At 39.9% G+C, this 25,298-nt stretch overlaps 4 protein-coding genes across 9 annotated transcripts; 3 read left to right on the top strand and 1 right to left on the bottom strand.

Moving 5' to 3' along the window:
- The first annotated feature begins 6 nt into the window (after positions 1-6).
- Positions 7-3,518, top strand: LOC122289635 (PGR5-like protein 1A, chloroplastic). 6 transcript variants are annotated; one of them, XM_043096805.1, is made up of 11 exons: positions 8-504; positions 741-865; positions 1,064-1,160; positions 1,258-1,358; positions 1,586-1,642; positions 1,918-1,994; positions 2,401-2,452; positions 2,537-2,719; positions 2,809-2,906; positions 3,034-3,109; positions 3,205-3,518. In XM_043096805.1, the coding sequence occupies exons 1-10, from the start codon at positions 264-266 to the stop codon at positions 3,101-3,103; spliced, it is 1,101 nt and encodes a 366-aa protein (XP_042952739.1). In that variant the 5' UTR covers positions 8-263; the 3' UTR covers positions 3,104-3,109; positions 3,205-3,518. The 6 variants fall into 6 exon arrangements, 5 of the variants coding, with proteins under 5 accessions (XP_042952739.1, XP_042952738.1, XP_042952740.1 ...); XM_043096804.1 differs by having other exon boundaries at positions 12-504; positions 3,217-3,518; XM_043096806.1 differs by having other exon boundaries at positions 22-465; positions 3,217-3,518.
- A 237-nt stretch (positions 3,519-3,755) lies between these two features.
- LOC122289638 (histone deacetylase complex subunit SAP18-like) lies at positions 3,756-6,410 on the bottom strand. Its single transcript, XM_043096810.1, has 6 exons — positions 6,180-6,410; positions 5,985-6,017; positions 4,965-5,075; positions 4,783-4,878; positions 4,140-4,214; positions 3,756-4,054 (listed from the first exon to the last, which is right to left on the bottom strand). Exons 1-6 carry the CDS (start codon positions 6,348-6,350, stop codon positions 4,022-4,024), a joined length of 519 nt encoding a protein of 172 aa, XP_042952744.1. The 5' UTR covers positions 6,351-6,410; the 3' UTR covers positions 3,756-4,021.
- Positions 6,411-17,402: 10,992 nt separating this feature from the next.
- LOC122288836 (expansin-A7-like) lies at positions 17,403-18,509 on the top strand. Its single transcript, XM_043095629.1, has 3 exons — positions 17,403-17,568; positions 17,739-18,057; positions 18,197-18,509. The coding sequence occupies exons 1-3, from the start codon at positions 17,403-17,405 to the stop codon at positions 18,507-18,509; spliced, it is 798 nt and encodes a 265-aa protein (XP_042951563.1).
- A 2,676-nt stretch (positions 18,510-21,185) lies between these two features.
- LOC122290238 lies at positions 21,186-22,725 on the top strand. Its single transcript, XM_043097836.1, has one exon. The coding sequence runs from the start codon at positions 21,666-21,668 to the stop codon at positions 22,608-22,610; it is 945 nt and encodes a 314-aa protein (XP_042953770.1). The 5' UTR covers positions 21,186-21,665; the 3' UTR covers positions 22,611-22,725.
- The last annotated feature ends 2,573 nt before the right edge of the window (positions 22,726-25,298 follow it).

Raw genomic sequence — 25,298 nt, 5'->3', positions numbered from 1 at the left:
TTTTCAGAAACCGAGTGACAAAGAAGCAGTTTCATTTCCTTCCACAAATTCCCACGTTGCCTTATCTCTTGAATTGTTTCCCCGACTCCCCGTCTTTTCTTTCCCTGCAAACTCACCCCCGCGATACAAACTAATATAATCCCAAATGCGTCAACTTTCACTCGCACCTGAGAACCATTTCAATTTTCACACAAACCCTGCATCACAGCTCCTCCGTACCCACCATCGTTATCATCATCTTCACCACCACCCTTCAACTTCTAATGGCTACCGAGTTAGCCATTACTTTATCTTCCCCACGTTTGCACCCCCCCCCTGTTAGAAGACCCTTGTCTCCTATTTCTTCATCGGTTTCTTCGTTGTCTTCCTCTACAAGGTTTCAGTCGGTTGTGTTCAATAGAAGGCACATATGTTTTCGGCGCCGATGTTTGGTGCTACCCACCAAGGCTACTGCTGATCAACAAGGTTCGTATGGTTTCAAGTACCAGTGCTTCTGGAATTATAGTGAGTGAAAAAGTGGATGAAATATGTTGATTAGTATTATTAATTGCGTGTAGTTGTGGAAATTGATGGAGAAATAAATAGTTGACGTTGAGGGTTATGCAGCTATGCTTGTTAGTTAATGGCTTTAGATACATGACGGTTAAGGTAGAAGGGTTCTTCTTCTTTATCTTTTCGCTTGCTTTCAATTGAGAAAATCTATGCCGCTCACTCTTTTTGTTCCTCTCTTAATTTTCCAGACCAGGTTGAAGGTGCCCAAGGGGGTGAGGTTGTCGACGGCAAAATCCTGCCAGATGGTAGCATTGACAAAAAAGAGAAAAAGTCAGTTGGTGAACTTGAACAAGATTTTCTGCAAGCACTGCAAGTATGTGTACAGAATCTTTAAACTTTCTTTTTCTAGTGTTTTGCTCTCCGATACATATTAATGAGACAAATATTACTGTTTCTGCTTCATGCTCAAATCGATATGTTTACACCTGGCTGTAATTATCACGATCGGCGATTTCCATTTTGTTGCTGTAATTCCTGAAACATGCATGCTTGTTTCTGTAATTTTCTACAGGCATTCTATTATGAGGGAAAAGCTATTATGTCAAATGAGGAATTTGATAATCTCAAGGAAGAATTGATGTGGGAAGGAAGCAGCGTTGTCATGCTAAGTATGGACTGGTCTTTATAAAAGGAGCATCAAATTATTCAACAAGTATCTCTGATGCTAAACTTTTGATGACTTTCTGGGTTAATTTCACAATCCAGGTTCAGACGAACAGAAGTTTCTTGAAGCTTCGATGGCTTATGTAGCTGGGAAACCAATTCTGAATGATGAAGAGTTTGATCAATTGAAGTTGCGGCTAAAGGTTTGTGCTTGTCTGTTCCTTTGTTAATTGTCATGTCGACCTCAATGAGTAGTAGTGCAGATACAGATACAGAATGTTGTGTCAGGGAACCAAATTCTAGACTTACTTTCTAGGTATGTTTTCATAATTTATTTAACAAAAAGCAGAGGTAAATCCTAACTTTGGGGTCTGAACAGTATTCATAGTCTGAATGGTCTTTAATCATAGTCATAATGGTTAATTTTCAGACTGAAGGCAGTGAAATTGTTGTTGAAGGTCCACGATGCAGTCTCCGAAGTAGAAAGGTAAATGCTGCTCTATATATGTTTCTGATTGAGCTCTTGTATTCCCAGGACTCTCTCTTCTTTTTCATTTTGAACGAGTGCATAGTGCATGCCTCCTCAACTTGGGAATTGCATGGGAGAGTTTAGTCTTTAATGTTTTTTTTCAAGTGGATCTCACTTTTTTTTAAAGAACTTGCACATGCTTGCATATTCTAAACTTTTATTTAGTGTTACTCTTTGTAAAATACTAAAGCAGATCATGAATTAATTTGTACTGACTGACTTTCAAACAATAGGTTTACAGTGACCTGTCAGTTGACTATTTGAAGATGCTTCTGTTGAACGTTCCAGCGACTGTTGTTGCATTAGGATTGTAAGTGGCACATTTTTTTTAAGTAATTTATGTTTGAATTCATTCATGTGATTATAACCATCTCACAGTTGTTTTGAGATCAGTTTCTATAATTCTCTGCTCTCTCTGATGCACCAAAAGTACATCTAATAGCTAAAAATAATGCAGTGTTCTTGCTGTTCATATTGTTTAAATCTGCAAAAGATGATGTACCCGTGTAATACAGAGGTCCTTTCTTTTTTTATTTCAAAGTCAAATGGCACTTTATATATTTATCTACATCATATTCTTAATGGCCTTAAATGATCAAACGGGAAAGGCCCATAGATTCTGATCTTACAGTTGCTTGCTTGTCATGATGTCAGGTGCCTTTTTTCTAAAGAAAAAAATGATTAATTTGGTTTATTTTTTGGGTGTGTCCTACCAGATTTTTCTTTCTCGATGATATCACCGGATTTGAGATTACATATCTACTGGAGGTAAGTAGTTGATGCTGCCTTTTTCTTCTCGTGTCTATATGAATCTTTGGAGTCTTTAAGATCAATGGACGCGGTCTGTTGTAGCATTTCACGGGTTTTTTTTTAGCCGTTTACCGCACTGCTGACACATGGGGTTTGTGGAATGATGAATTGCAGCTCCCCGAGCCATTCAGTTTCATTTTCACGTGGTTTGCTGCTGTGCCCCTCATAGTTTGGCTAGCTCTATCACTCACAAATGCGATTGTCAAAGACTTTTTGATCTTGAAGGTAAAATATGATTTAAATATCTGTTGGCATCTCTTCCAAGTTGACAGAAAAACCAATTAAACAGAGTGTTGACATCTCTTCATTTATAGGGCGCATGTCCAAATTGTGGTACGGAGAATGGCTCCTTCTTTGGGACCATCCTTTCAATTTCTAGTGGTGGTTCTACCAACACTATCAAATGCTCAAAGTACGTACACAGATCTTTATTCACTGCATGCATTAACTGACTAATGTTATGTGTTTTTTACATTTATGAGGGAGGAGGCTCATATGACATGCTTTTAACTGTTAAAACTAAGTTCAATTTTCCACAGCTGTGAAACTGCATTGGTATATGACTCAAAGACACGCTTAATTACGTTGCCAGAAGGAAGTAACGCTTGACTGGAGGTACACACCGTCTACCCACTGAATCTAATATATATATATATATACAAACATATATGTATATATAATACTCGGACATTAATATGACAAATCTGAAGCTACTCTTGCAGGACATATCCAGTTCAAGTGATCCGTGATGCGCCAGTTACTAACTTGAGAAGTTGAAGACAAAAGGTGTCGCGTCTGTATATACCAACGGTGTGGAGAGCCAAACATTGTGAATGCCAAAATTTTGATGCAACATCCTATCCAGTAAAATAATCGTGAATGCCAAAATCTTACATCAGCTTCTCCTCCTTTGTATAAGTGGAGGCACGCTGTCACAAGTACTCAAGTTTCTCCATCTTACGTATTCATTCCTAATATATATCATGACTTCATAGGATAAAGTCCTAAAATTCATATTTCTAAAGGCTACTTGCCCCCCCCCCCCCCCCCCCCCCCTTCTTCTCTCTCTCTCTCTCTCTCTCTCTCTCTCTCTCTCACACACACACACACACACACACACACACCAAGCAAAAGCTGTATTCACAAAGATTGTGCTGGAGCTGTAACCATGTCCCAAAGTTTTGAGTGTTAAATAGCTGCCCGCCATAAATACTTGAAATAAGTACTAATAAAACACCGTTTTGGCAGTTGGACAACTATATATGATTAAAAAATATTATAGATTGACCACATTCTTAACAGACATTGTGGCAGGAGAGGATCAGTCAAATCGTCTGCAGATACATAAACTTCTTGCAAAACCCACAAGGCATCCAGGTAAAGTTAAAGCATTTAAAAGCTTGGAACACATTCTGTGACAGGAGATAAATAAAACTAATGCATAACAGCACCTCTCAAGTTAGTCAAGCATAAGATGCCACCTTAGAACAACTCCATAGACACTTCATCCAATAACAACCTTTTCCCCTACAAGATTGCCACATCCAAGTAATCTCCAATCTACAGCCCAGAAAAAAAGAGTCAACTCATCCATAAAAATATATTCAATGCATAATTGTATATGGATACATCTATTTTATTTTACCTGGAAGCTAAGTTCACCCAATGACTTGCTGTCCTCCACCCGTCTGCTGTTTCCATAAGAATGTGTCATCCCCACCTACTTATCAATAAAGGAAAAAGAAAGTGTAATGCCCACCTTCAGACCCAAGATATGTAAGTTTGCAATTTAAATATAAAAACTGCAATAAATCTTCTTTGCGTGGGTTCATGCTACATCTATGCCAATGTATTGATTATGGTCAACGGCTTGATTGCACCTCACTTTTACCTGATTTCCCACTACAACTAGACCGACATTTAAAAAAAAAAAGCACTAGAAGGGTATTATGTCTGCCCAAAGATTTGATACCTCCGTGCAGTGGGATACTCAATATCTCGCAAATAAAGGTGATTGCAAATTTTAGAAGAATTAATTACGCCTTAAAAGGTTTATGGTAGCTCACCAGAAAGTGTTACAGGGTCATACTAGCATCCTTATTTTTAATAAGTGGGTCATACTAGCATCCTAAGACCTTCAAAGGATTAATAATTGAACAAAATATCAGTAGTTAAGAACCCAGGGCCTATTATTAGTGATCAAATTAACATAAGCAGATGATGCAGCAGTTCTACTGTAATTGCAGAACAAATATATGTATGACCAGCTAAACGAAAATTGTGTGTACCGTTCTCAACACAAAACGACCACGTTGATCAGGATATACAAAAGCAAAAGACAGTTTGGCATTTCTTCTCCTAGCCTCAGGAGCAACCTCTTTAACCTGACAAAGAACTAAAATCATCTACAGGACAAATGAGCATCTAATTTTATGAAAGATAAGAGGGTTGGATTGGGGGTACAACATACAAGATCAGTTAATTCACGGAGTGTTGCATCTTTCCAGGTATAAATTTGAACCTCATCTTTGGGTTCCTTGCCTCTCACTGCAAAATCTTCCTCATTATGATGACCTCCAATCTGCAGAAAGTTAAAACCAAACTAATTAGAAAAACTTTCCAAACAAAAAGAATATATGTAAAACTAATAACATCAGCCAATTAGATGCAACACACACACACACACACACACACACAATAAAATCAGAGGCTGTCAAGTGAAAGGGGCGTGGCCAGAAAAGAGAACATACAAGAGATACACAAACCACAACAGCAATACCTCTGTGGACCTATAGCATATAACACAAATATAAAACACATGTACCGCGTCGATGAGCCTAGAAATGATCACATATTGATCACCCAAATTTCATTGATAGATTTGGATACCAGTCCAACTAGTTCATGCAGATTCACATGCTACAATAGAAGTGAAAGAAAGCACTAACTATGCCAAGGGTGCAAAGGCAGAGCGTGCAGCCATCCTAAAGGTGTATAAAATTGGTTGTGAACAACAAGAAAATAAGAGGAATATAAATGGTTCAAATGCTAAAGCTCAGCACGCAAAGACTCTTGCAGTCAAAGTTGTCCACACAAACGTTCCAGCATCCTTGTTTATAGGTGAAAAAAGACTAAATTCAACACATTTTCGCACGGTTAGCACTCTAGTTGACTAAACCTCAAACGCAAGCCAGAAATCTCGAACATACTGTCAGTGAGCAAGTAACCAGAAACTTTTGCGAGTACAAGCACACCTCGTTATTTGTTTTTCCGGAGAAGGATACTGTTTTCCACAAACGAAAATCGGGTTCATACATTCTAATACGCAAACTGTTATTATTATATTTTTTCTCTGGACACTGGCAAAAGTGAATACTTTGGTAAAGTTTTCTTCTAAATCTCAGCTCTTGGCTTTTTCTAAGCATAATAGAACAATGTATACTTATACGGGAAATATCAAAATTCCTTGGTGAATGAAATAGGAGCATACCTTAGTGAAAACTCGAAGCAACAGCGGGCAAGTCTGCATTTTTTTTTTCATGCCAGAAAAGAAATAAATACAAATTTTATAAAAAGGAATTAATAACTTCAGAATGTCACAGGTGAAATCAAAATTATTATCTTCTGCGGTTAAAAAAACCCTAGAGGAAGCCCGACAGAGAAGGGGAGTGAGAGAAAAGGAGACCTTTTCACGATCGACGGGTTCGAAGCGAGGGCGAGTAGGTAGTGGTGGTGGAGCCCTGGACTGAAGAGGAGGAGGAGGTGGCGGCTGGAGTGGTCTGTTGGAAGAAGAGGGTCTAGTCTGGGATGGTTGGGCGGCTGCAGCCATTTTCGCGTCTCTGCTTCTCTTGTCCATGACCTTTCAATTGACCCGGACTTCTCTTTTGGGTTCGGATCTACTCCTACCCAAATCCTTGTTTCTTGCATATATATTATCTATTATTCACGTAAACGACACGCTTCCTTGGGCCAAATGGGCTTATCAGTGTTGGGCTTTTTCCGCGGGCTTCAATGGGCCATGCAGTATAATTGATTTCATAATATAATAATTAGATAAAAAGAAACGTTTTTTATTATCCACACATCGCACATCAGATGATTTATCATTTTTTATTATTTTATTTAAATATATATTCACATATTAATAAGTGAGTGCTTAAATAAAATAACAAAAATAACAAATGTGTGTTGTAGGAAATAATAAGGAAAATTTCTCATTACACCATCGAAGCATCAAAACCATTACTTTCCTTCCAAATCAACCAACAGAAAATTATATTTTACAAAAAAAAAGAAAGACAGATCATGTTCCCAAGCAGGAGAAAAAAATAAAATAAAATGGGTTCATGCTTGCACGTCCCCAAGCTTGAACCAAAATTATCGTTTATATACGTACGTTGCGGTGCGAGCTGGGAGTATAAAAATCATAAATGTATGAGACAGATCGTGATCATATCCTATCTTCCTTCCAACAGTTGAAGATTAATATCTTCTTTATATTTTTTTGTATATTTCTTGCATTATAAAACAGTGCCTATTTATAAGCGTATGCTATACAAAGTCTAGAATCTTCTAATGTGAGAAAGGTGCAATTTGTTACAAGAGTTTGTTATACAAAGATGCAGTACAGAGGACGCGTGAACATGTGTTTGTTGATTTACGTAATTGCGTCTGGTGCTGTAGTGGTGCGGTGACTGTGCTGTCCTTAACATCTTCCCTCAAGTCAAGCTGCACATTATGTAAACGTAGACTTGAAGATAGCTGCTGGAAGCGTGTTGCTAAGAGAGGTTTGGTAAGTACGTCGGCAAGTTGGTCCTTGCTAGAAATGAAGGCCACTTGCAGTGACTTGTTGAGGACTCGATTTCGGACAAAGTGAAAATCGATTTCGACGTGCTTTGTCCATGCATGAAAGACCGGGTTAGAGGAAAGGTAGGTGGCACCCAAATTGTCAAAGTAGAGTAGAGGAACGCTGGTATGTTTTACGCCAATGTCCCTGCACAGGTGCTGCAACCAGATGACTTCTGCAGTCGCATTGGCAACTGCTTTAAACTCGGCTTCTGTGGATGATCTGGCGATAGTGGCCTGCTTCTTTGAAGACCAACTGACCAAATTGTTGCCGAGGAAAATGGAAAACCCACTGGTAGATTTTCTATCGTCAGGGCGACTTGCCCAATCGGTATCGAAAAAGGCAGTGATGTTGAACGAGGAGGAAGGAGAGAGTTGAAGGCCAAGAGTGGACGTGTGTTTAAGGTATCAGAGGATATGCTTAACTGCTGCCTAGTGAGGTAGGCGAGGGGCATGCATGAATTGGCAGACCTTGTTTACAGCGAAAGCGAGATCGGGCCGTGTGAAAGATAAGTACTGCAAGGAGCCAACGGTGCTTCGGTATAGAGTGGGATCTTCAAATAAATTTCCTGTAAATGCACTCAATTTATCAGAGGTGGCCATTGGCGTTTTTACAGGTTTTGCTAAGTGCATGTTGGTCTTGTAAAGCAAGTCATTGATATACTTCTGCTGGGTGAGAAGTAGGCCTTCAGAGTTGAACGTTGCTTCAATTCCCAGAAAGAATTTCAAGTTGCCGAGGTCGGTGATTGGGAACTCAATGCGTAGTGCCGCAACAAGATCAGAGATACACTTGGTAGAGGACCCTGTGATCAGGAGGTCATCTACATAGACCAAGACAAACAGTGTAGAAGAAGCAACCTCTCGGACAAATAAAGAAGAATCGGCTGCAGAAATTGTAAAACCGAGGTCCACGAGGTGACTGCTTAATTTTGAGTACCAAGCCCGTGGGGATTGTCGAAGGCCATAAATGGCTTTGTGTAACCTGCATACATGAGATGTAAATTGTGGATTAGTGAATCCAGGGGGCTGAGACATGAAAACAGTTTCTTGAAGTGGGCCATGTAGAAACGCATTCTGCACGTTGAATTGCCGTATAGGCCAGTGTTTTGAGATTGCCAAAGCAAGTACTAGACGAATTGTCGTGGCTTTAACGACTGGGCTGAAGGTTTCTTCAAAATCGATGCCGGGTTGTTAAAGATATCCTTTTGCGACCAGTCGAGCCTTTCGCCGTTCAATGGAGCCGTCAGCGAACCGTTTGGTTCGGAAAACCCATTTGCAGGTTACTGTATTGGTGGCATGAGAAGCAGGGACGAGAGACCACGTCTGGTTTGCTAGAAGTGCGTTAAATTCACTTGTCATTGCTTCACGCCATTCTTGGTGTTTCTGTGCAACTGTAAAGCAAGATGGAGTTTCAGGAACAGAGTTCATGGCAGAGACATGTGCACGGGGAGGAGGCCATTTGATAGTGCCATCTGTGAACTGTCGAGGTCGAGATGTATTGGTACGTGATCTAGTTAACATTGAGTGTGCATGCTACTGAGTATCAGGCAAAGAGGAGCTCGGTAACGATTGCACTGGAGAGGGAGAGGAAGACGAAGGAGTTGGCGACGGTGGCAACGGAGATGGAGAGTTAGAAATAGGCGAGGAAGATGGTGGCGAGCCCAGAATAGAGGTAAGCAGTGGTGGTGGGGAAATGGATTTTGGAAAAGTTGGTAGAGCAACATGCGTGGTAAAAGGAGCAGAGTTGGGTTTTTGATTATGGGCAAAGGGAAACCTTGACTCATTAAACTTAACATCCTTGGAGATGTATACTCGGCCCAACTTAAGATTATAGCATATAAAGCCTTTGTGACAGGAACTAAGACCAAGGAAAACACATGGGACTGATTGAAAAGCAAATTTATTTGCATTGTATGCCGAGGTTAAAGGCCAACATTCAGCACCAAAGACACGTAGACCAGTGTAATCAGGTTGAGTTTTATATAAAAGAAAGTGAGGAGAAGAATTATTGAGAGAGGATGAAGGTAATAGATTAATTAGATACACGGCATGGGTGAAGGCATAATTCCAAAACGTGAGTGGAAGGAAGGCATGAGCTAGAAGCGCTAATCCGGTGTCGACGATGTGACGATGTTTTCTCTCAACGACACCGTTTTGAGTGTGTGTATGTGGGCATGTAACTCGATGTTTAATGCCGCATGAAGCTAAAAACTCAGAAAATGGTCTAAACTCGCCCCCCCAGTCCGACTGAAATTGTTTTATTTTGGTGTGAAATTGAAGTTCGACATGGGCTTTAAATTTGACAAACATATCAAAAGCTTGAGACTTAGTTTTAAGAGGAAACAACCATGTGTATCGGGAAAAGTCATCAACAAAGCTAATGTAAAACTTAAAGCCATCATGGGATACATGTGGGGAAGGACCCCATAAATCTGAGAAAATAAGTTGAAAAGGTGCTGTGGAGCGATGTATCCGTGTGTGAGCTGGGACTCGATGAGATTTCGCCATTGCACATGCATCACAGAACGCAGGTACTAGAGAAGGATCATATGGGAGGTGATGTTGACTGAGTATTGATTTAACAAGCTTGATGGATGGATGGCCAAGTCGAGAATGCCAAAGAGGAACTGAAAGTGAACTGGTCTGAGCTGATGGAGGCGAGAACGGAAAGGAGTAGAGACCGTTACTTGTTGTTCCTTGAAGGAGGATTGTCCCCGAGTTGCAGTCCTTAATGAGAAAAGAATCAGAGAAAAATTCAAGTGAGACATTATTATCTAGACAGAGTTGCCGAACTGAAATTAAATTTTTCTGAAATGAAGGAACACAGAGTATTTTGTTGAGAAGGAATTGAGAAGTAGAGGAAGGAAGGGATGCAGAACCAGTGTGAGATATGGGTATAGGAGACCCATCGCCAACATGCAGTTGTTCATCGCCATGATACTCAGAAGCATGTAAATTCAAGTTTGCTAAATCACTGGTGATGTGATTTGTAGCTGCAGTATCCGAATACCAGCTTGTATCGGGAGAATAGCTGGAAGAAAAATGTGCTGCAGCTGGTTGTGAGGCTGTGCAAGCTTGAATGAGTCGTTGAAAACAGCTGGGGGCAGAGTGACCATGTCGGTTGCACACCTGACAGATCACAGAATTATTAGTGGATGCAGAAAAAGTGCTCCCAGTGTTACCTCGTCCTTGTTGAGAGTAGAAACAGCCAGTCCCTCTTCCACGAGAATTACTTCTATTTCCACAGTAACCTCGGCCTCTTGGAGCATTTTGGGATTTTGCAGTGAAATTAGCTGAAGTTTCTCCTTGAAAAACTTGAGTGTCCGAGTGGCGAAGCATGCGAGCTTCATGAGCTAAGAGATGGCCGAGTAGTTCTTCAGGTGATATAGGGTCAATTCGGGTAGTGATTGATGATACCATGGAATCATAGTCACTTCCAAGACCAGCAAGCAGGTATGGTATGAAATCAGAGGGCTGTAGTGGTCAGCTTGCAGCTGCCAAGGTATCAGCTAGAGTTTTGGCTCTGCGAAAATAAGTGGAAATGGAATCAGAACCCTTTTTGAGGGAGGCTAGTTGATACTGAGTTTGTAGGACCCGAGCTTGAGAAACAGATGAAAAAGAGGACTCCAGCGAGAGCCACACGGCTCGAGCAGTGTTGCAACCAACTACTTGGGCAATAAGAGTTTCTGAGAGGGATGAAATGAGTACAGACATGACCATTTGGTCATATTCAAGCCATGAGTCATGGGCTGGGTTTAGGGTAGAATCGGAGAGTATGGGTTTTGGAGGAGGGCAGGAACCATCTACATATTTGTAGAGATGCTGCCCACGAAGATACGGGACTAGTTGTGCCTTCCATAAGAGGTAGTTTTCTGGGGTGAGCTTTACTGAGATAACATGGGACACATTTGGATAGGGAAGAACAGGAGAGGAGGAAGGAGAAGCAGCCATGGACGTTGGTCCTATGGTGCTCTGATACCAAGTTGAAGATTAATATCTTCCTTATATTTTTCTGTATATTTCTTGCATTATAAAACAGTGCCTATTTATAGGCGTATGCTATACAAAGTCTAGAATCTTCTAATGTGAGAAAGGTGCAATTTGTTACAAGAGTTTGTTATACAGAGATGCAGTACAGAGGACACGTGAACACGTGTTTGCTGATTTACGTAATTGCACTGGACGTCTGGTGCTGTAGTGGTGCGGTGACTGTTGTCACGGACTTAGAATTTCTTCACTCGACCCGTGCGGCCTTAGGAGGCTTTCTCTCCCACAAAGCTCCTAAGTAAGCCTTCTAAAGGACTCAAGACAATAGAGAACAAACTAGAGAGAGAAGATAGAGAGAGATGCTCTAGAGAAATTGTTTCTCTTATTGCTTGGTGATTTACACAAATGAGAGCCCCTCTATTTATAGGAAACTCTTGGTACAAAGAATGGTTAGGATTGTGACACTTGTCATCAATCCAAGGGTAAAGAACTTTCTAGATTCCTACTCTAGAATTGTCTATAACACCCTTTCTAGAACACTACTCTAAATTGTCTATATCGCCCCTTCTAGATGACTCTACACAATTCCACAAGATTACAAAAGACTTGGAGGCTTCTAGAAGGTTAGGAAATTCTCTAAAAAAACCCTAGGTGGTGACATTCTCCCCCACCAAGCTTCGCGACGTCCTCGACGCGGTGTCCTCATGGAACCTTCGGATGTGATCTTCAAATTGCCACAATGACTCCTTTGGTTCCCAAGTTGTCTCACTTTCGGGCAATCCCTTCCACTTGATCAAGTATTCTTGGCGTGGCATATGACTCTTTCGCCTGATGACACGGTCCGCCAAGATTTTTTCTACTTCTTTGTCGAAAGTGGTAGTTATGCCCAATGGTGCACGCTTGGACTCTCTTCGTGTTGGCTCCTCTTCATCGTCATGGTAAGGCTTCAAGCAGCTGACATGGAATACTGGATGAAGTTTGAACTTGGAGGGTAAGTCCAGCTTGTAGGAGACCTTCCCTATTTTCTTGATGATGGGGAATGGTCCCTCATAACGTCGTACAAGCCCCTTATGTAGCTTTCTTGTGAACTTGTGTTGGCTCGACAAGATCTTTACTAACACCAAGTCGCCTATACGATATTCAGCGTGCCTTCTCTTCTGATCAGCCCACTTCTTCATCTTCTTAGTTGCTTTGTCTAAGTAGGAACGGGTCACATCCAATTGTTCGTTCCAAGACCTAGCAACCTTGAAGGCTGTCGGACAATTCCCCGCGTAGCTTGTCTCCAATGACTGGGGAGTAAGTGGCTGCTGTCCCATTACAATCTCAAATGGGCTCTTGTTTGTGGACTCGCTCCTTTGTAAATTGTAGGAGAATTGAGCGACATCCAATAACTTGGCCCAATCGGATTGGTTGGCACTCACAAAGTGCCTCAAGTACAACTCCAACAAGGCATTCACCCTCTCGGTTTGCCCATCTGTCTGAGGGTGAAAGCTGGTAGAGAAATGTAGGGCAGACCCCATAAGCTTGAATAGTCCTGACCAGAACTTTCCTGTGAAGCGAGGGTCTCGATCACTAATAATGCTCCGTGGTAAGCCCCAATACTTAACCACATGCTTGAAGAATAATTTTGCAGTTTTTTCAGCTGAGCAATCTTTAGGAGCTGCGATGAAGGTGACATACTTGGAGAATCGATCCACCACCACAATGAGGGTACCGCAACCCTCGGATTTAGGTAGAGCCACTATAAAATCCATGCTCACACTTTCCCATGGGTGAGAAGGAGTGGGTAGTGGTTCTAGCAATCCTGCAGGACTTTGATTCTCCACCTTGTCTTGTTGACACACAAGACAAGTCTTCACGTAGAGTTCCACCTCATCTCTCAATTGAGGCCAATAGTAGGAAGCTTCCAGCAAAGCTCGAGTACGTCATTGGCCCGGGTGTCCAGCCCATAAGGAATCATGGCATTCCTTGATAAGGTTCCTCCGTAGGTTTCCCCACTTTGGAACATAGATTCGCCGCCTGATGGTGTAGAGAAGACCGTCCTCTACCCAGAATCTCTTGGTTTTCCCTTCCTTAGCCATGTTCACCAAGTTCTTGGCTAAGAGATCATGCTCCATGCCTTCACGGATTACCTCAAGTAGCTCCCCTTGAGCTTGAGTGATAGCAGCAAGTTCACCCTTCCTACTTAGTGCATCAGCAACGAGGTTGGCCTTGCCCGGTTTGTACTCCAAGACAAAGTCAAATTCTGCCAAGAAGTCTTGCCACCTAACTTGTTTTGGGCTTAGTTTCTTCTGACTCTGGAAGTAACTAGTGGCAATGTTATCTGTCTTGACTACAAAATGAGAGCCGAGTAGATAGTGTCGCCAAACTCTGAGGCAATGGATGATGGCCGTCATCTCCTTCTCTTGCACAGTGTATCGCCTCTCAATCTCATTGAGTTTGCAACTCTCATATGCAATAGGATGTCCCTCTTGCATAAGAACTCCCCCTATGGCAAAATCCGATGCATCTGATTGTACCTCAAAAGGCTTGGTACAATCTGGTAAGGCCATGACTGGTTTCTCCGTGATGGCTGTCTTCAGATCATCAAAGGCTTCCTGACACCTTGATGACCACTCCCAGGCCCTGTTCTTCTTGAGCAAGTCGGTGAGGGGGGATGCTCTTCTGGAGTATCCCTTTATAAATCTCCTATAATAGTTGATAAGCCCAAGGAAGGATCGGAGCTCGGTAACCTTAGTGGGAGGCTCCCACTTCTTGATTGCCTCAATTTTCCCCTCCTCCATGCTGAGTATTCCCCCTTGGATTTTGTGACCAAGGAAATGGACTTCGTTTAGAGCGAATGAGCACTTCTCCTTCTTGACATAGAGTTGGTTTTCCCTTAAGACACGGAAAACAACTCTTAGATGCTCCACATGTTCTTCAATGGTAGAACTATAGATGACAATATCATCTAGATAGACTACCACAAACTGATCAAGATAGGGATGAAAGATTTTGTTCATGAGCGTGCAGAAGGTAGCTGGAGCATTTGTGAGGCCAAAGGGCATCACTAGGAACTCGTATGCCCCATAGCGAGTTACACAAGTTGTTTTGGCTTCGTCTCCTTCCGCAATCCTTACTTGATAATATCCCGATCTTAGATCAAGCTTGGAGAAGTACTTTGCATTGCCTAGTTGATCAAATAAATCAGCAATCAAAGGAATAGGGTACTTGTTTTTTATGGTTACCTTGTTTAGAGCTCGGTAGTCGATGCACAGCCGCAACAACCCATCATGTTTCTTTTGGAACAACACAGGTGCCCCATATGGTGCCTTGGAGGGTTGGATGAATCCGGCATCAAATAGCTCCTTAAGTTGCCTCCTTAGTTCTTCAAGCTCTGGAGGTGACATACGATAAGGTGCTTTGGCGGGTGGTTTGGCGCCGGGTTCCATCTCGATCTGATGATCCACCTCTCTCCTAGGTGGTAGTTGCTTGGGCAACTCTGGCGGCATGACATCCTCATAGTCCCTGAGGACCCTTTGGATTTCTTTGGGTGGAGGGGAGGAAATCTTCACTTCACCTTCCTCCATAGAAGCCAAGTATGACACCTCGCCCTTCTTCCATCCCTTCTTGAATTGCATGGCGGATAGAAGTTGGGTGGTGTTTGGCTTGGACACGGTGGGTATCATGCATGGACTGCCCTCCAAGATACACACCGAGTTGTAGTGGGGAAGAGACACTACATTGAATTGTCTCAAGAATTCCATCCCCAACACGATATCGAAATCATCCATAGGAGCGACGGAGAAATCCACCGTGCCTCTCCAAGTGCCAAGTTGTAGCTCCACCCCGTGAGCTACGCCATCAAGGGGTTTGGCCTCAGAATTCACAGTCTTTAGCCATCCTTGACCCTTCTTAAGAGGAATCCCTAGCCGTGTGGCCTCTTCCTTCTTAATGAAGTTATGAGAAGCTCCTGAGTCGACCATGGCGTGACTCTTCTTCCCATTAACGAACACCTCTACAAACATCAAAGACCCATCCTTGGTGGTTAGCTTCGTGCTTGCCTTGAGAGAGTTGAGAAGTTGTAGACACCCCAGGTGCGACTTCTCTTGAACTTCCTTCTCCTCCAAAATAGCGTTGAGGGCCTTCCTCTTGGGACAATCTCTAGCCCAATGTGGGCCGTTACAAAGGAAACAAGCATCCTTTGGCTTCTTGTCCTTAGAGTAGTCCTTCTTGCCCTCTTTTGATGTTGAAGGCTTGTCACCTCGATTTTTATGTTGTGGAGGCTTGAACCCCTTCGCTCCCCCACCCTTAGTGTGATTATCCTTTGAAGACTTGGGTTTTGAAGAGTTGTCACTCTTATGGTACTCAAATTCTTCTAAGGTCTCTGTCACGGTCAGGGCGGTGGAGATGTCGTTGACTCCACGACGCTTGAGTTCTTGAGCCACCCAAGATTTGAGACCGTCGATGAAGTTGAAGAGGAGATCTTCTTCACTCATGTTTGTAATTTGAAGCATGAGGGCAGAAAATTCTTCAACATAGTTGCGGATAGAAGAAGTGTGCTTCAACTCCTTCATTCTCTTCCGCGCATGAATAGCCACATTCTCGGGATAGAATTGCCTCTTGAGTTCACGCTTGAACTCTTCCCAAGAATCAATGGAGCAAGTACCCTTCTCTATCTCACCATGCTTACGACGCCACCAAGTACCAGCAAGATTAGTAAGATAGAGGGAAGCAGTACGTACCTTGACACACTCGTCTTGCATGTTCAAAGCTTCAAAGTAGCGCTCCATGTGCCACATGTAGTTGTCAAGTTCTTTGGCATCCCGCTTGCCATCGAACTCTTTTGGTTTGGGGGTATCCACCCTTGGTGTCGCCATCATCCCAGCTCCGACGACGCCCCCATTGGCCACTGCACACTTGCATATAGCCCAATCCGCCTTGGTCTCCTCCAGACCGGCGCGGCATTCCTCCATTTGTCCTTGGAGTTTTGTTAGCTCCCCCAAGACCCGGTCTTGGAAAGCAACGTTCTCAACACGTTGTGCTTCGATGGTAGGGTGGATGGTGCTCAGAATGGACTCCTTGAGCGATTCGGATTGTCCCTCCAATCCTAGCTCCTCCAAACCTTGCTCCATGATGTCAAGTCGGTCCCTGACATCCACTACAGCCACCTCCATCCTGGTCACCGTGTTGTCAAGGGTGCTTACCTCCCTATGAGACTGATCCCATTCCTCAATCTTGGCCAATATCTTGGCCATGGCCCTCTCGATCCCATCGAGACGAGACTCCATAGATGAGCTTGAGTCCTTCGACCTCTTGCTCTTTCTTGTCTCCTGGACCTCCATGGTGATCTCACTTGGATCCGCCATCCTAACCTGGATAGCTCTGATACCAACTGTCACGGACTTAGAATTTCTTCACTCGACCCGTGCGGCCTTAGGAGGCTTTCTCTCCCACAAAGCTCCTAAGTAAGCCTTCTAAAGGACTCAAGACAATAGAGAACAAACTAGAGAGAGAAGATAGAGAGAGATGCTCTAGAGAACTTGTTTCTCTTATTGCTTGGTGATTTACACAAATGAGAGCCCCTCTATTTATAGGGAACTCTTGGTACAAAGAATGGTTAGGATTGTGACACTTGTCATCAATCCAAGGGTAAAGAACTTTCTAGATTCCTACTCTAGAATTGTCTATAACACCCTTTCTAGAACACTACTCTAAATTGTCTATATCGCCCCTTCTAGATGACTCTACACAATTCCACAAGATTACAAAAGACTTGGAGGCTTCTAGAAGGTTAGGAAATTCTCTAAAAAAACCCTAGGTGGTGACACTGTGCTGTCCTTAACACCAACAAATAGGAAATTAGCTCTTGAATAGTAAAGAATGTACTTGAAGTTCGAAGACTTTTTGTCTTCGTGAGGATCACGAAGGGCAACATCTCATGTTCTCCAGTAATGCATGGTTGTTAATGTTGGACATTATATAAGTTAGTATATGTGCAAGACAACATCTGCAATCTGCATTGTTGAAGTCAGTCGTCACAGAAGCTCTCGATTAATATCTAGGCTCTCATTAAATTGAAACGTATATATGATACATGGCTGCGACTTCCCAGCTTCAATCATGGAACTTTAGCTTCCTGTTAATGGCATCCATACTATTAATGATCAGTTGCAAGTTAACGTCTGCTGTCTTTCAACCCAGTCCATGGCAGCTCGCCCATGCAACCTTTTATGGTGACGAGACAGCCTCCGAGACCATGGGTACGTACGTACATAAAGTTGTTCGCATCATGATTAGCTAGCTAGCTTTTATGAAAAAAGATTTTGGGTTTTTGACCGTAATGGCGGGCGTTTTTGTGAAATTAGTAGGGCTGTCGTCGGCAATTAACATGCAAATGTTAATGTTCCATTTATGCATGGTTCACGTACAGGAGGAGCGTGTGGATATGGAAACTTGTTTGCCAACGGTTACGGAACAGACACAGCAGCCTTGAGCCCAACCCTGTTCAACAATGGGTACGCATGCGGGAGTTGTTATCAGATAAAGTGCTTTCAATCCCCGTGGTGCTTTACAGGGGACATCGCATTCACCAGAGTGACGGCTACAAACCTTTGCCCACCAAATTGGTCTCAGGACTCCAATGCTGGTGGGTGGTGCAACCCACCTCGAACCCACTTTGACATGTCCAAGCCTGCTTTCATGAAGATTGCCCAGTGGAAGGCTGGCATTATTCCAATAATGTACCGCAGGTGAGACTTAAAATCTCGTAGAATTTGTCACTTCCAAAACGGTTGTATCAGCAGGAAAAAAAAAAAAAAAAAAAAGATCTGATCAGGAAACATTAAATTCTTTCATTGATCCATGTATATATTTATATGATTCTCGTAGGGTACCATGCGCAAGGAGCGATGGGCTTCGATTCAGTTTCCAAGGAAATGGGTACTGGTTGCTGGTGTATGTGATGAACGTGGGAGGTGGGGGAGACATTTCCCAGATGTGGGTGAAAGGGAGCAAAACAGGGTGGATAAGCATGAGCCATAACTGGGGAGCATCGTACCAGGCATTTGCTACGCTGGGAGGCCAATCTCTTTCTTTCATGATTACCTCCTACACAACCAAGGAGACTATCTATGCATGGGACGTCGCTCCTTCTAATTGGAATCAAGGATTGACTTATGAGGCAAATGTCAACTTACGTTGATGTGTTCCAATATACATCAACAAAGCAATATACAATTTTTTTGGGGAAAATGGTGACAATAGATGATGCATGTCTATTTAATAATTAGGAAGAGCGACATGCACCATCTTTTCATTTCCATAATTTTTTTAATTTTCCTGAGCAAATGCTTTTAACTTTCCAGTTTCCAAAAGACAAAGGTAATTATTGTAAAAGTTTTACTTGGGTACTTGATATTGTTTGAAGAGCTATTTCACTTTAAGAACATGGAATTTTCTAATGATTGCTAGCTTGTGCACAAATTTCTAACTTGGAGATTATATATGTTGTGTTTGGATGGAGGGATTTGGATTTTAAAGACCCATTATATATTAATACTTAAATTTGAATTTTACACCAAAATATTATCTTTTTTTAATATAAATATATATATATATAAGTTGAATGCATGACTCAATCCTCGTGAGGCTCACGATCGAATTCTCTTGTAATTAGAAGTGTATCCATCATGTAAGATGGCACGAACAGGTCAATACTCAAATAGGCATTGCACAGAGCTCCACCAAGACTAGATGAACGCAACATTATGGCTTCTTCGCTTCAATCACGGTGCTTTGGCTCCTTCTAATTTACTGGCAATCATCATCATGAGGCTTCCGACCAATCGCATGCAGGCAGGTTGCGCATGCATGCCACCTTTTATGGCGACGAAACTGCCTGCGAGACTATGCATGGGTACTCATTCCACGCTATTAATTATATATATATTTGGCTATCATCTTGTTTCGAGAAGAAAGAACGTATGCAAGTTTCAATACATTCATAGGGTGAAAAACCACAGCTAGTAGTAGCCTAGTCCCAGCCAGTCTTGACAAAAAGTAAGTGTGTTGGACCTGAAATGCATTCGAATCTTACCAGTTGGAAAGCAAGGACTTTCCATGGCAAAAAACTAATACAGAGTTCTCCCAAAGTGCAGAATCTGCAGTAGTACATTGATATATGATCATATGCCTAGTTGAAATATGATATGGGGAGAAAAGTTTGGACTTAGAAAATGGATTATACCTATAGCCTTCTAGCTTAGTAGTACCTCTCAAGAACTAGAAGGATAACTAGGATTTAATTGCTCATAAATGTAAGATTTGAGAGATTAAGACCTTTTTTCTGTCACTTGAATAATGGAAGAAATAAGTGTGTGATCCATTAATTTTGGGTAGTTGCTCGGTTATTCTAGGATGTGAAATTGACCTATAAGACAAATGTCTACTTCCATTATTAATATACAAGCTTTTGATCTCCAATGACTCTTTGTTAGTCACCAATGAGTCTTCAGCTGCTGCCATGAGAGTAGATGTTCATGCCACGAGAAGTATTACTGCTGCTTGTTACTTTTATCAATGATACTCAGTGCCAACATTTTCTGTTGGTACAATTTCTCTGTGTCAAAACTTTATTGTACTCAAATACTTGACAGGGTTAAAAGGTTTGAGGACAGAGTTTACCTGATTTCCTGCACAGAATCAAGTACAAGCTGATCCTAAACTCAACTAAATTTTTCTGAAAAGAAGAAGGTAAAGCGTTGTGTCATTTTATTCCTGAACTTTTTATGGAATATGTCATTGTTTCATCAAACAGACTTTCTCTATTTGTTCTTAGTGCAAAAACAACAAAAAAATAAAAATAAAAATATCCCATATGCCTAAGTAGACGACTTCTTCAGCTATATTAACCTTATGAAGTGATGAAGGTCAAAACTAGCTAGTGCAATCCGTGAGGTGCCAATGACATGAAAGCATGTGGAGCTCAATACAAATTGAGGCTTAAGGCGGAATTAGACTTAGTCATTCATAATTATAATATAATAAAATATAAATTATTATATGAAATATTTTTAAATTTTTTAATAAAATGAGATTTTATTTTAAATCTTTAAATAAATTTTTTTTGAATTTATATTAAATACTACAACTTAAAATAAGGCTTCAATGCAAATTTAGCACCTCAATTTAGTGAGATCGATTTTAAAAAATTATTTAAAATATAAATAATTCATTATATTAAATATTAAATTTAATATTATGAGTCCTTGCACATATTGAAAAATAAAAAAGTTATTTAAAATTTTATATAATGAAATAGTTTTTATTCTTTGTCAAAAAAAAATTAAGAAAAAAATATCTCATTTTTTATCTTGGACGTCTTACATAGAGTGGGGGTAAGGCAATGGCCTAACCGGCCCTACATGAAATCAAAATGGCCAAAAAGCACAGAATTCCTCTCGTGAGCCTTCAATTCACGTTAATGAAAACAAGGGAATTGAGGGTGTATTGGGTATAAAAATCCAAACATTTTTTTTTAATTACTTCTCAGGTGACCCCATTTGAATATTTGGGTCCATAAAAGGGAACAAAAATGGAATGTAATGGTTAGCTAAGATGATAGCCACAACGTTGTTTGAGTGGCAGACATGTTATCAAACACAATTAAGAGCATTGGAACCCCTAGGTGAACAATGCCCTCATTTCTTACCCTAAGCACGCCAGTCCCCTTTTTCATTTCCTTTTTGCCATGAAGTATCATCATCAGCAGCAGCAGCAGCCCATGCTCCCAAATCATATCTCCCATCCTTTGTCATATGACCCTAGTACCTTTGCCAACCTTTGCCAACCAAAGATTTTCATTCTGATTATGCTGCTGTCTAACTGTTCATGATCTCTTCCTTTTTTTTTTCTTTTTCTTTTTGTAAGAACAATTCATGATCCAATTTACTAGTTCTTCATAACCCCACCTCCTCTAAAACAACTGGCAGTCCTTTTATCAGGAACTTTCACTGCCATCAAACGTATATTCTGTCCTGCACTTAACATGATAGAAGCAATATAAGAACTTTCTTCTTCTTTTTTGCTTCCTTACTCTTTTATCCATCAAAGCTTTTCGGCTATATAAATTGCTGCAAACAGTCCAAACCTTCCTGTTTGCAGCCTCAGACCTGTTATATCTACAGCAAAAGCATCTAGATATGGTTATCACATTTTTCAAGCTCTTCCTTTAATGTGCCAGTGCCAGAAAAATCAGGAAAAACCATACTACTATATTTCCAAGCCCCAGAATATCAGGACAAACCATACAAGATAACACTTCCACCCAACATCTTCTGAACCAAGTTCATATTATCAAATGGGCTCCCTCTTCTCTCTCACATTGATAATTCTGTCATGGGCATCATCAACGTCAATAAAGGCTGAAGCGCAAGGAATTGGTTCAGATCATCTTCTCGATCTATACATTCGAGACTATACGTTTAAGGCCCACGACCAACACTTGATCAAGACTGGAATATTGCACACTGTACTTTTACCAGCAAACTTCTCCGGCATCAGGGTCGACATGTTGAGACTCAGGTGTGGCAGTCTACGAAGATATGGTGCACAGATTAGGGAATTTCATCTAGATGTTGGAGTGACTGTGCATCCATGTGTGGAGAGAGTCATGGTGGTTACACAAAATTTGGGGTATAATTGGTCTTCCATATTCTATGCTAACTATGACATATCTGGGTACCAACTTGTTTCCCCTATTTTAGGTCTTCTAGCATATAATGCTGGATCCAACATGAATTTTAGCAACCCTTATGAGCTTGGAATTCTTGCAGAAGAAAAGCCCATCACAGTAGATTTCAGCAATACTACGAAGTTAACCAACATGCAGGGAAATAGACCATATTGTGCTAGTTTTGAAAGTGATGGCAAAGTCACACTAGCAAATCAGGCATCACCATATGTTTGTGTAGCAAAGAGGCATGGCCATTTTGGACTGGTCATTGAGATGGCGCCGGAGCAGTTGAGCAAAAAGATTAGCCGGTGGAAATTGGTGGTCGGAAGTTCAGTAGGAGCTGCATTGGGTGCATTTCTTTTGGGTTTGCTTCTGGTGGCATTGCTTGTTAAGGTGAAGAAGAAATCAAGAATGGAAGAGATGGAGAGAAGGGCCTATGAAGAAGAAGCTTTGCAAGTTTCGATGGTAGGACATGTCAGAGCTCCTACTGCAGCTGTTACTCGAACGTTGCCTATAATTGAGCATGAGTATGTACCTTCTCCTCAAGAAATTGCTCATTTTTGTTTGTGATTATTCTTTTTGTAACATCTGCTGATGAACAAAAATGTACGTTTTATTAGATAAAAAGAAATTTAACCATATGCTTGTAGATTCCTCATATTGAAAGAGGAACAAATCTTATTCTAATCCCTGATGATTGATTAAATATTCTTTTTTTTTTTTTCAAAAATTTTATATGTATGTCAATTTTACGTACTTATTTACACATTCCACTAATATGATAGGTTACATCATTTTTTTAATATAAAATAAATATATTAACCAATCATATTAATATAGAGTGCACATAAATGACAATATGTAATAGATTAGATTTTTTTTTTTCCCTTCAACTTAATAAGTTGCAATTGGGATCAATGCATAACAAAGACGGATAAGTAGTTTTTACAATATTCAAGTAAAGATGAATTGGGTCAAAATCACCCTCCCAAGTAGCCATTTCACCTTTGGACGAGTCACAACAAATTTCATATTGGAGACACAAAATTCTTGCTCCAAGACTTTGAAAGCTAGATGACAATCAAATTAAATACATCATTCTCAGAATCAATGTACGCTTTTTATTACGCAATTGGCAGATTCAAACAACTTGTATGAAAGCATTTCCCTGATAAAAATAACACAATGATACTGGAGTTTCACAGCAAGAATATTGATCCACCAGTATAATATTGTATTTTAATTTCAGATTCTAAAAGTGCGTATTACTGTTTGGTTTTAATGAAGATTACTACTTGCCAGATGGGAAAAATAAAAAATAAAAAAATGAAGGAAAATACTTCCTTATATATTGTTACTTTATACGCAAAAGCAAAGTCACATGTCATGCTTGAGCACAAAGTCTCTCACTTTTCCATTCTTTATGGTGCACAAAGCAATAATGGTCGCAGATGCTTGAAGATGAAGATGTCATTAGCCTGCATCATTGAGGTTGGAACAAATTGTTTTAGCATCCTATGGCGCAGCTATATATATTGATATACAAATTGAAAATTTAGTAGACGATAATCCAAATGAGATCTAGATCATTCCCTGGAGTTCTCATCTCTCTTCTCAACTCTAGGACCTAAAGTCATAAATCCAAGACGTAATACTTTCAAGTAATGGAACTGCCACACTCTCTTTCAAAAAAATTAGGTCTATTATTAAAAATAATTTTTTTTTTTTTTTTTATATAGGTCTTAGATTTATTTATTTTTTAAAAAAGAAAAATATTAAGATGCGGTTTGAATAATGAGTTGAGATTAAAATTAAAAGTAGAATAAAATATTATTTTTTAAATATATTATTATTTTATAATTTGAAACTGTTAAATTATTATATTTTATATAAAAATTAAAAAAAATTGTAATGATGAGATGAGATAAGATGAGACGAGACACTTTTTGAATCTAAACTGAACTTAAATGAATTTTAAAAAAAACCTATAAAATAGTATGCAAAACTTATATATTTTATAATTACAAATATCATTTTTCAGGACGACACTCTCAAGATTTTATTAAGTCCTCGCTTGTGACACGTATCACATTAACTGGACATGACAAACACCATCATAAATAATTTTAAACATAATTCGATTGGTCTTCTTTCAATGGGACTAGTTTTCAAAAATTTGGCTGTGGATGAATTTCAGCATGTTCAATTTTGGATCAATTGTTTTGAATTAAATTGGGCCAACTCCCTTTTTGTACTTCGTAGAATCGGAACCGACCTCCCTGATACAAATGTTTTTTTTTTTTTTTTTTTTTTTTTTAAGAAAAGAATAGCATCGTAATTTTATTGATAACTCTTATTTATAATAAAAGAATACTGTGATTACATCCAGATACCTGAAAGTTACACAACTTTGATACAATATAATTACACTCAAACAAAGAAATACCGTAGTAGTTTGTTCTTGATTATTGGGCAACAAATTTATAAAATTAAATTTATAAATTAATATGATTTCATATCATACGTTTGATCTATTTTATAATAAAAGAAGTATTTTTATAATTTAACAAACTATATCAAATTATATCAATTTATAATTTATTTTTATTATATCTTTTTGTGGTAAAAGTACCTCTTCATTTCAAAACATGTCGTGCTTACTACATAGAGCTTTGGATTAATGAAAATCAATTGCTATTTATTTTATTTTATTATTAAATATTATTAGAGTTTGGAATGTATTCATTGCTTTGGGATTGCTATCTTATTTTGCAAGTGCCATTGGGATTTAATTTCTTACTTTTTAATTTCTTATTAGACTTTAATTTCCTAACAACTATTTAAGCTTAATTTTGTATTGACTGGGATAATTTTGGTGAATATTAGATTTATAGGAATTAAATCAGCAGCTTATAATTTAGTCTCGATATAAAATCGAAAATCAAGCTAAAAGATAAAGTCAGGAATATATAAGACAAGTTGACTCAGGTTCAAAGAGACATAATTATCTAAAAGAAAAAGACTTCACAAAATAAATTTAACTCAATCATTCTAAAAAAATAGACCTTTATATAAGGAGCAAGTATCCCACAAATCTAACAAGCTCTTAACACCAAATATCTCTACAGAAGCTCCATACGCCCAAACTCCACCACACATAACGACTCCAAATTATCTCTTTTAAATTCTTACATTGTATTATGATATGTGTGAGCTATTGAGAGATTGTAAAATCATCTATTATAATAGATTTTGCTT

This window comes from Carya illinoinensis, chromosome 12 (assembly GCF_018687715.1).
Source record: "Carya illinoinensis cultivar Pawnee chromosome 12, C.illinoinensisPawnee_v1, whole genome shotgun sequence".
In the NCBI taxonomy this organism is placed as follows: domain Eukaryota; kingdom Viridiplantae; phylum Streptophyta; class Magnoliopsida; order Fagales; family Juglandaceae; genus Carya; species Carya illinoinensis.
This window is presented reverse-complemented; position numbering and strand designations above follow the sequence as displayed.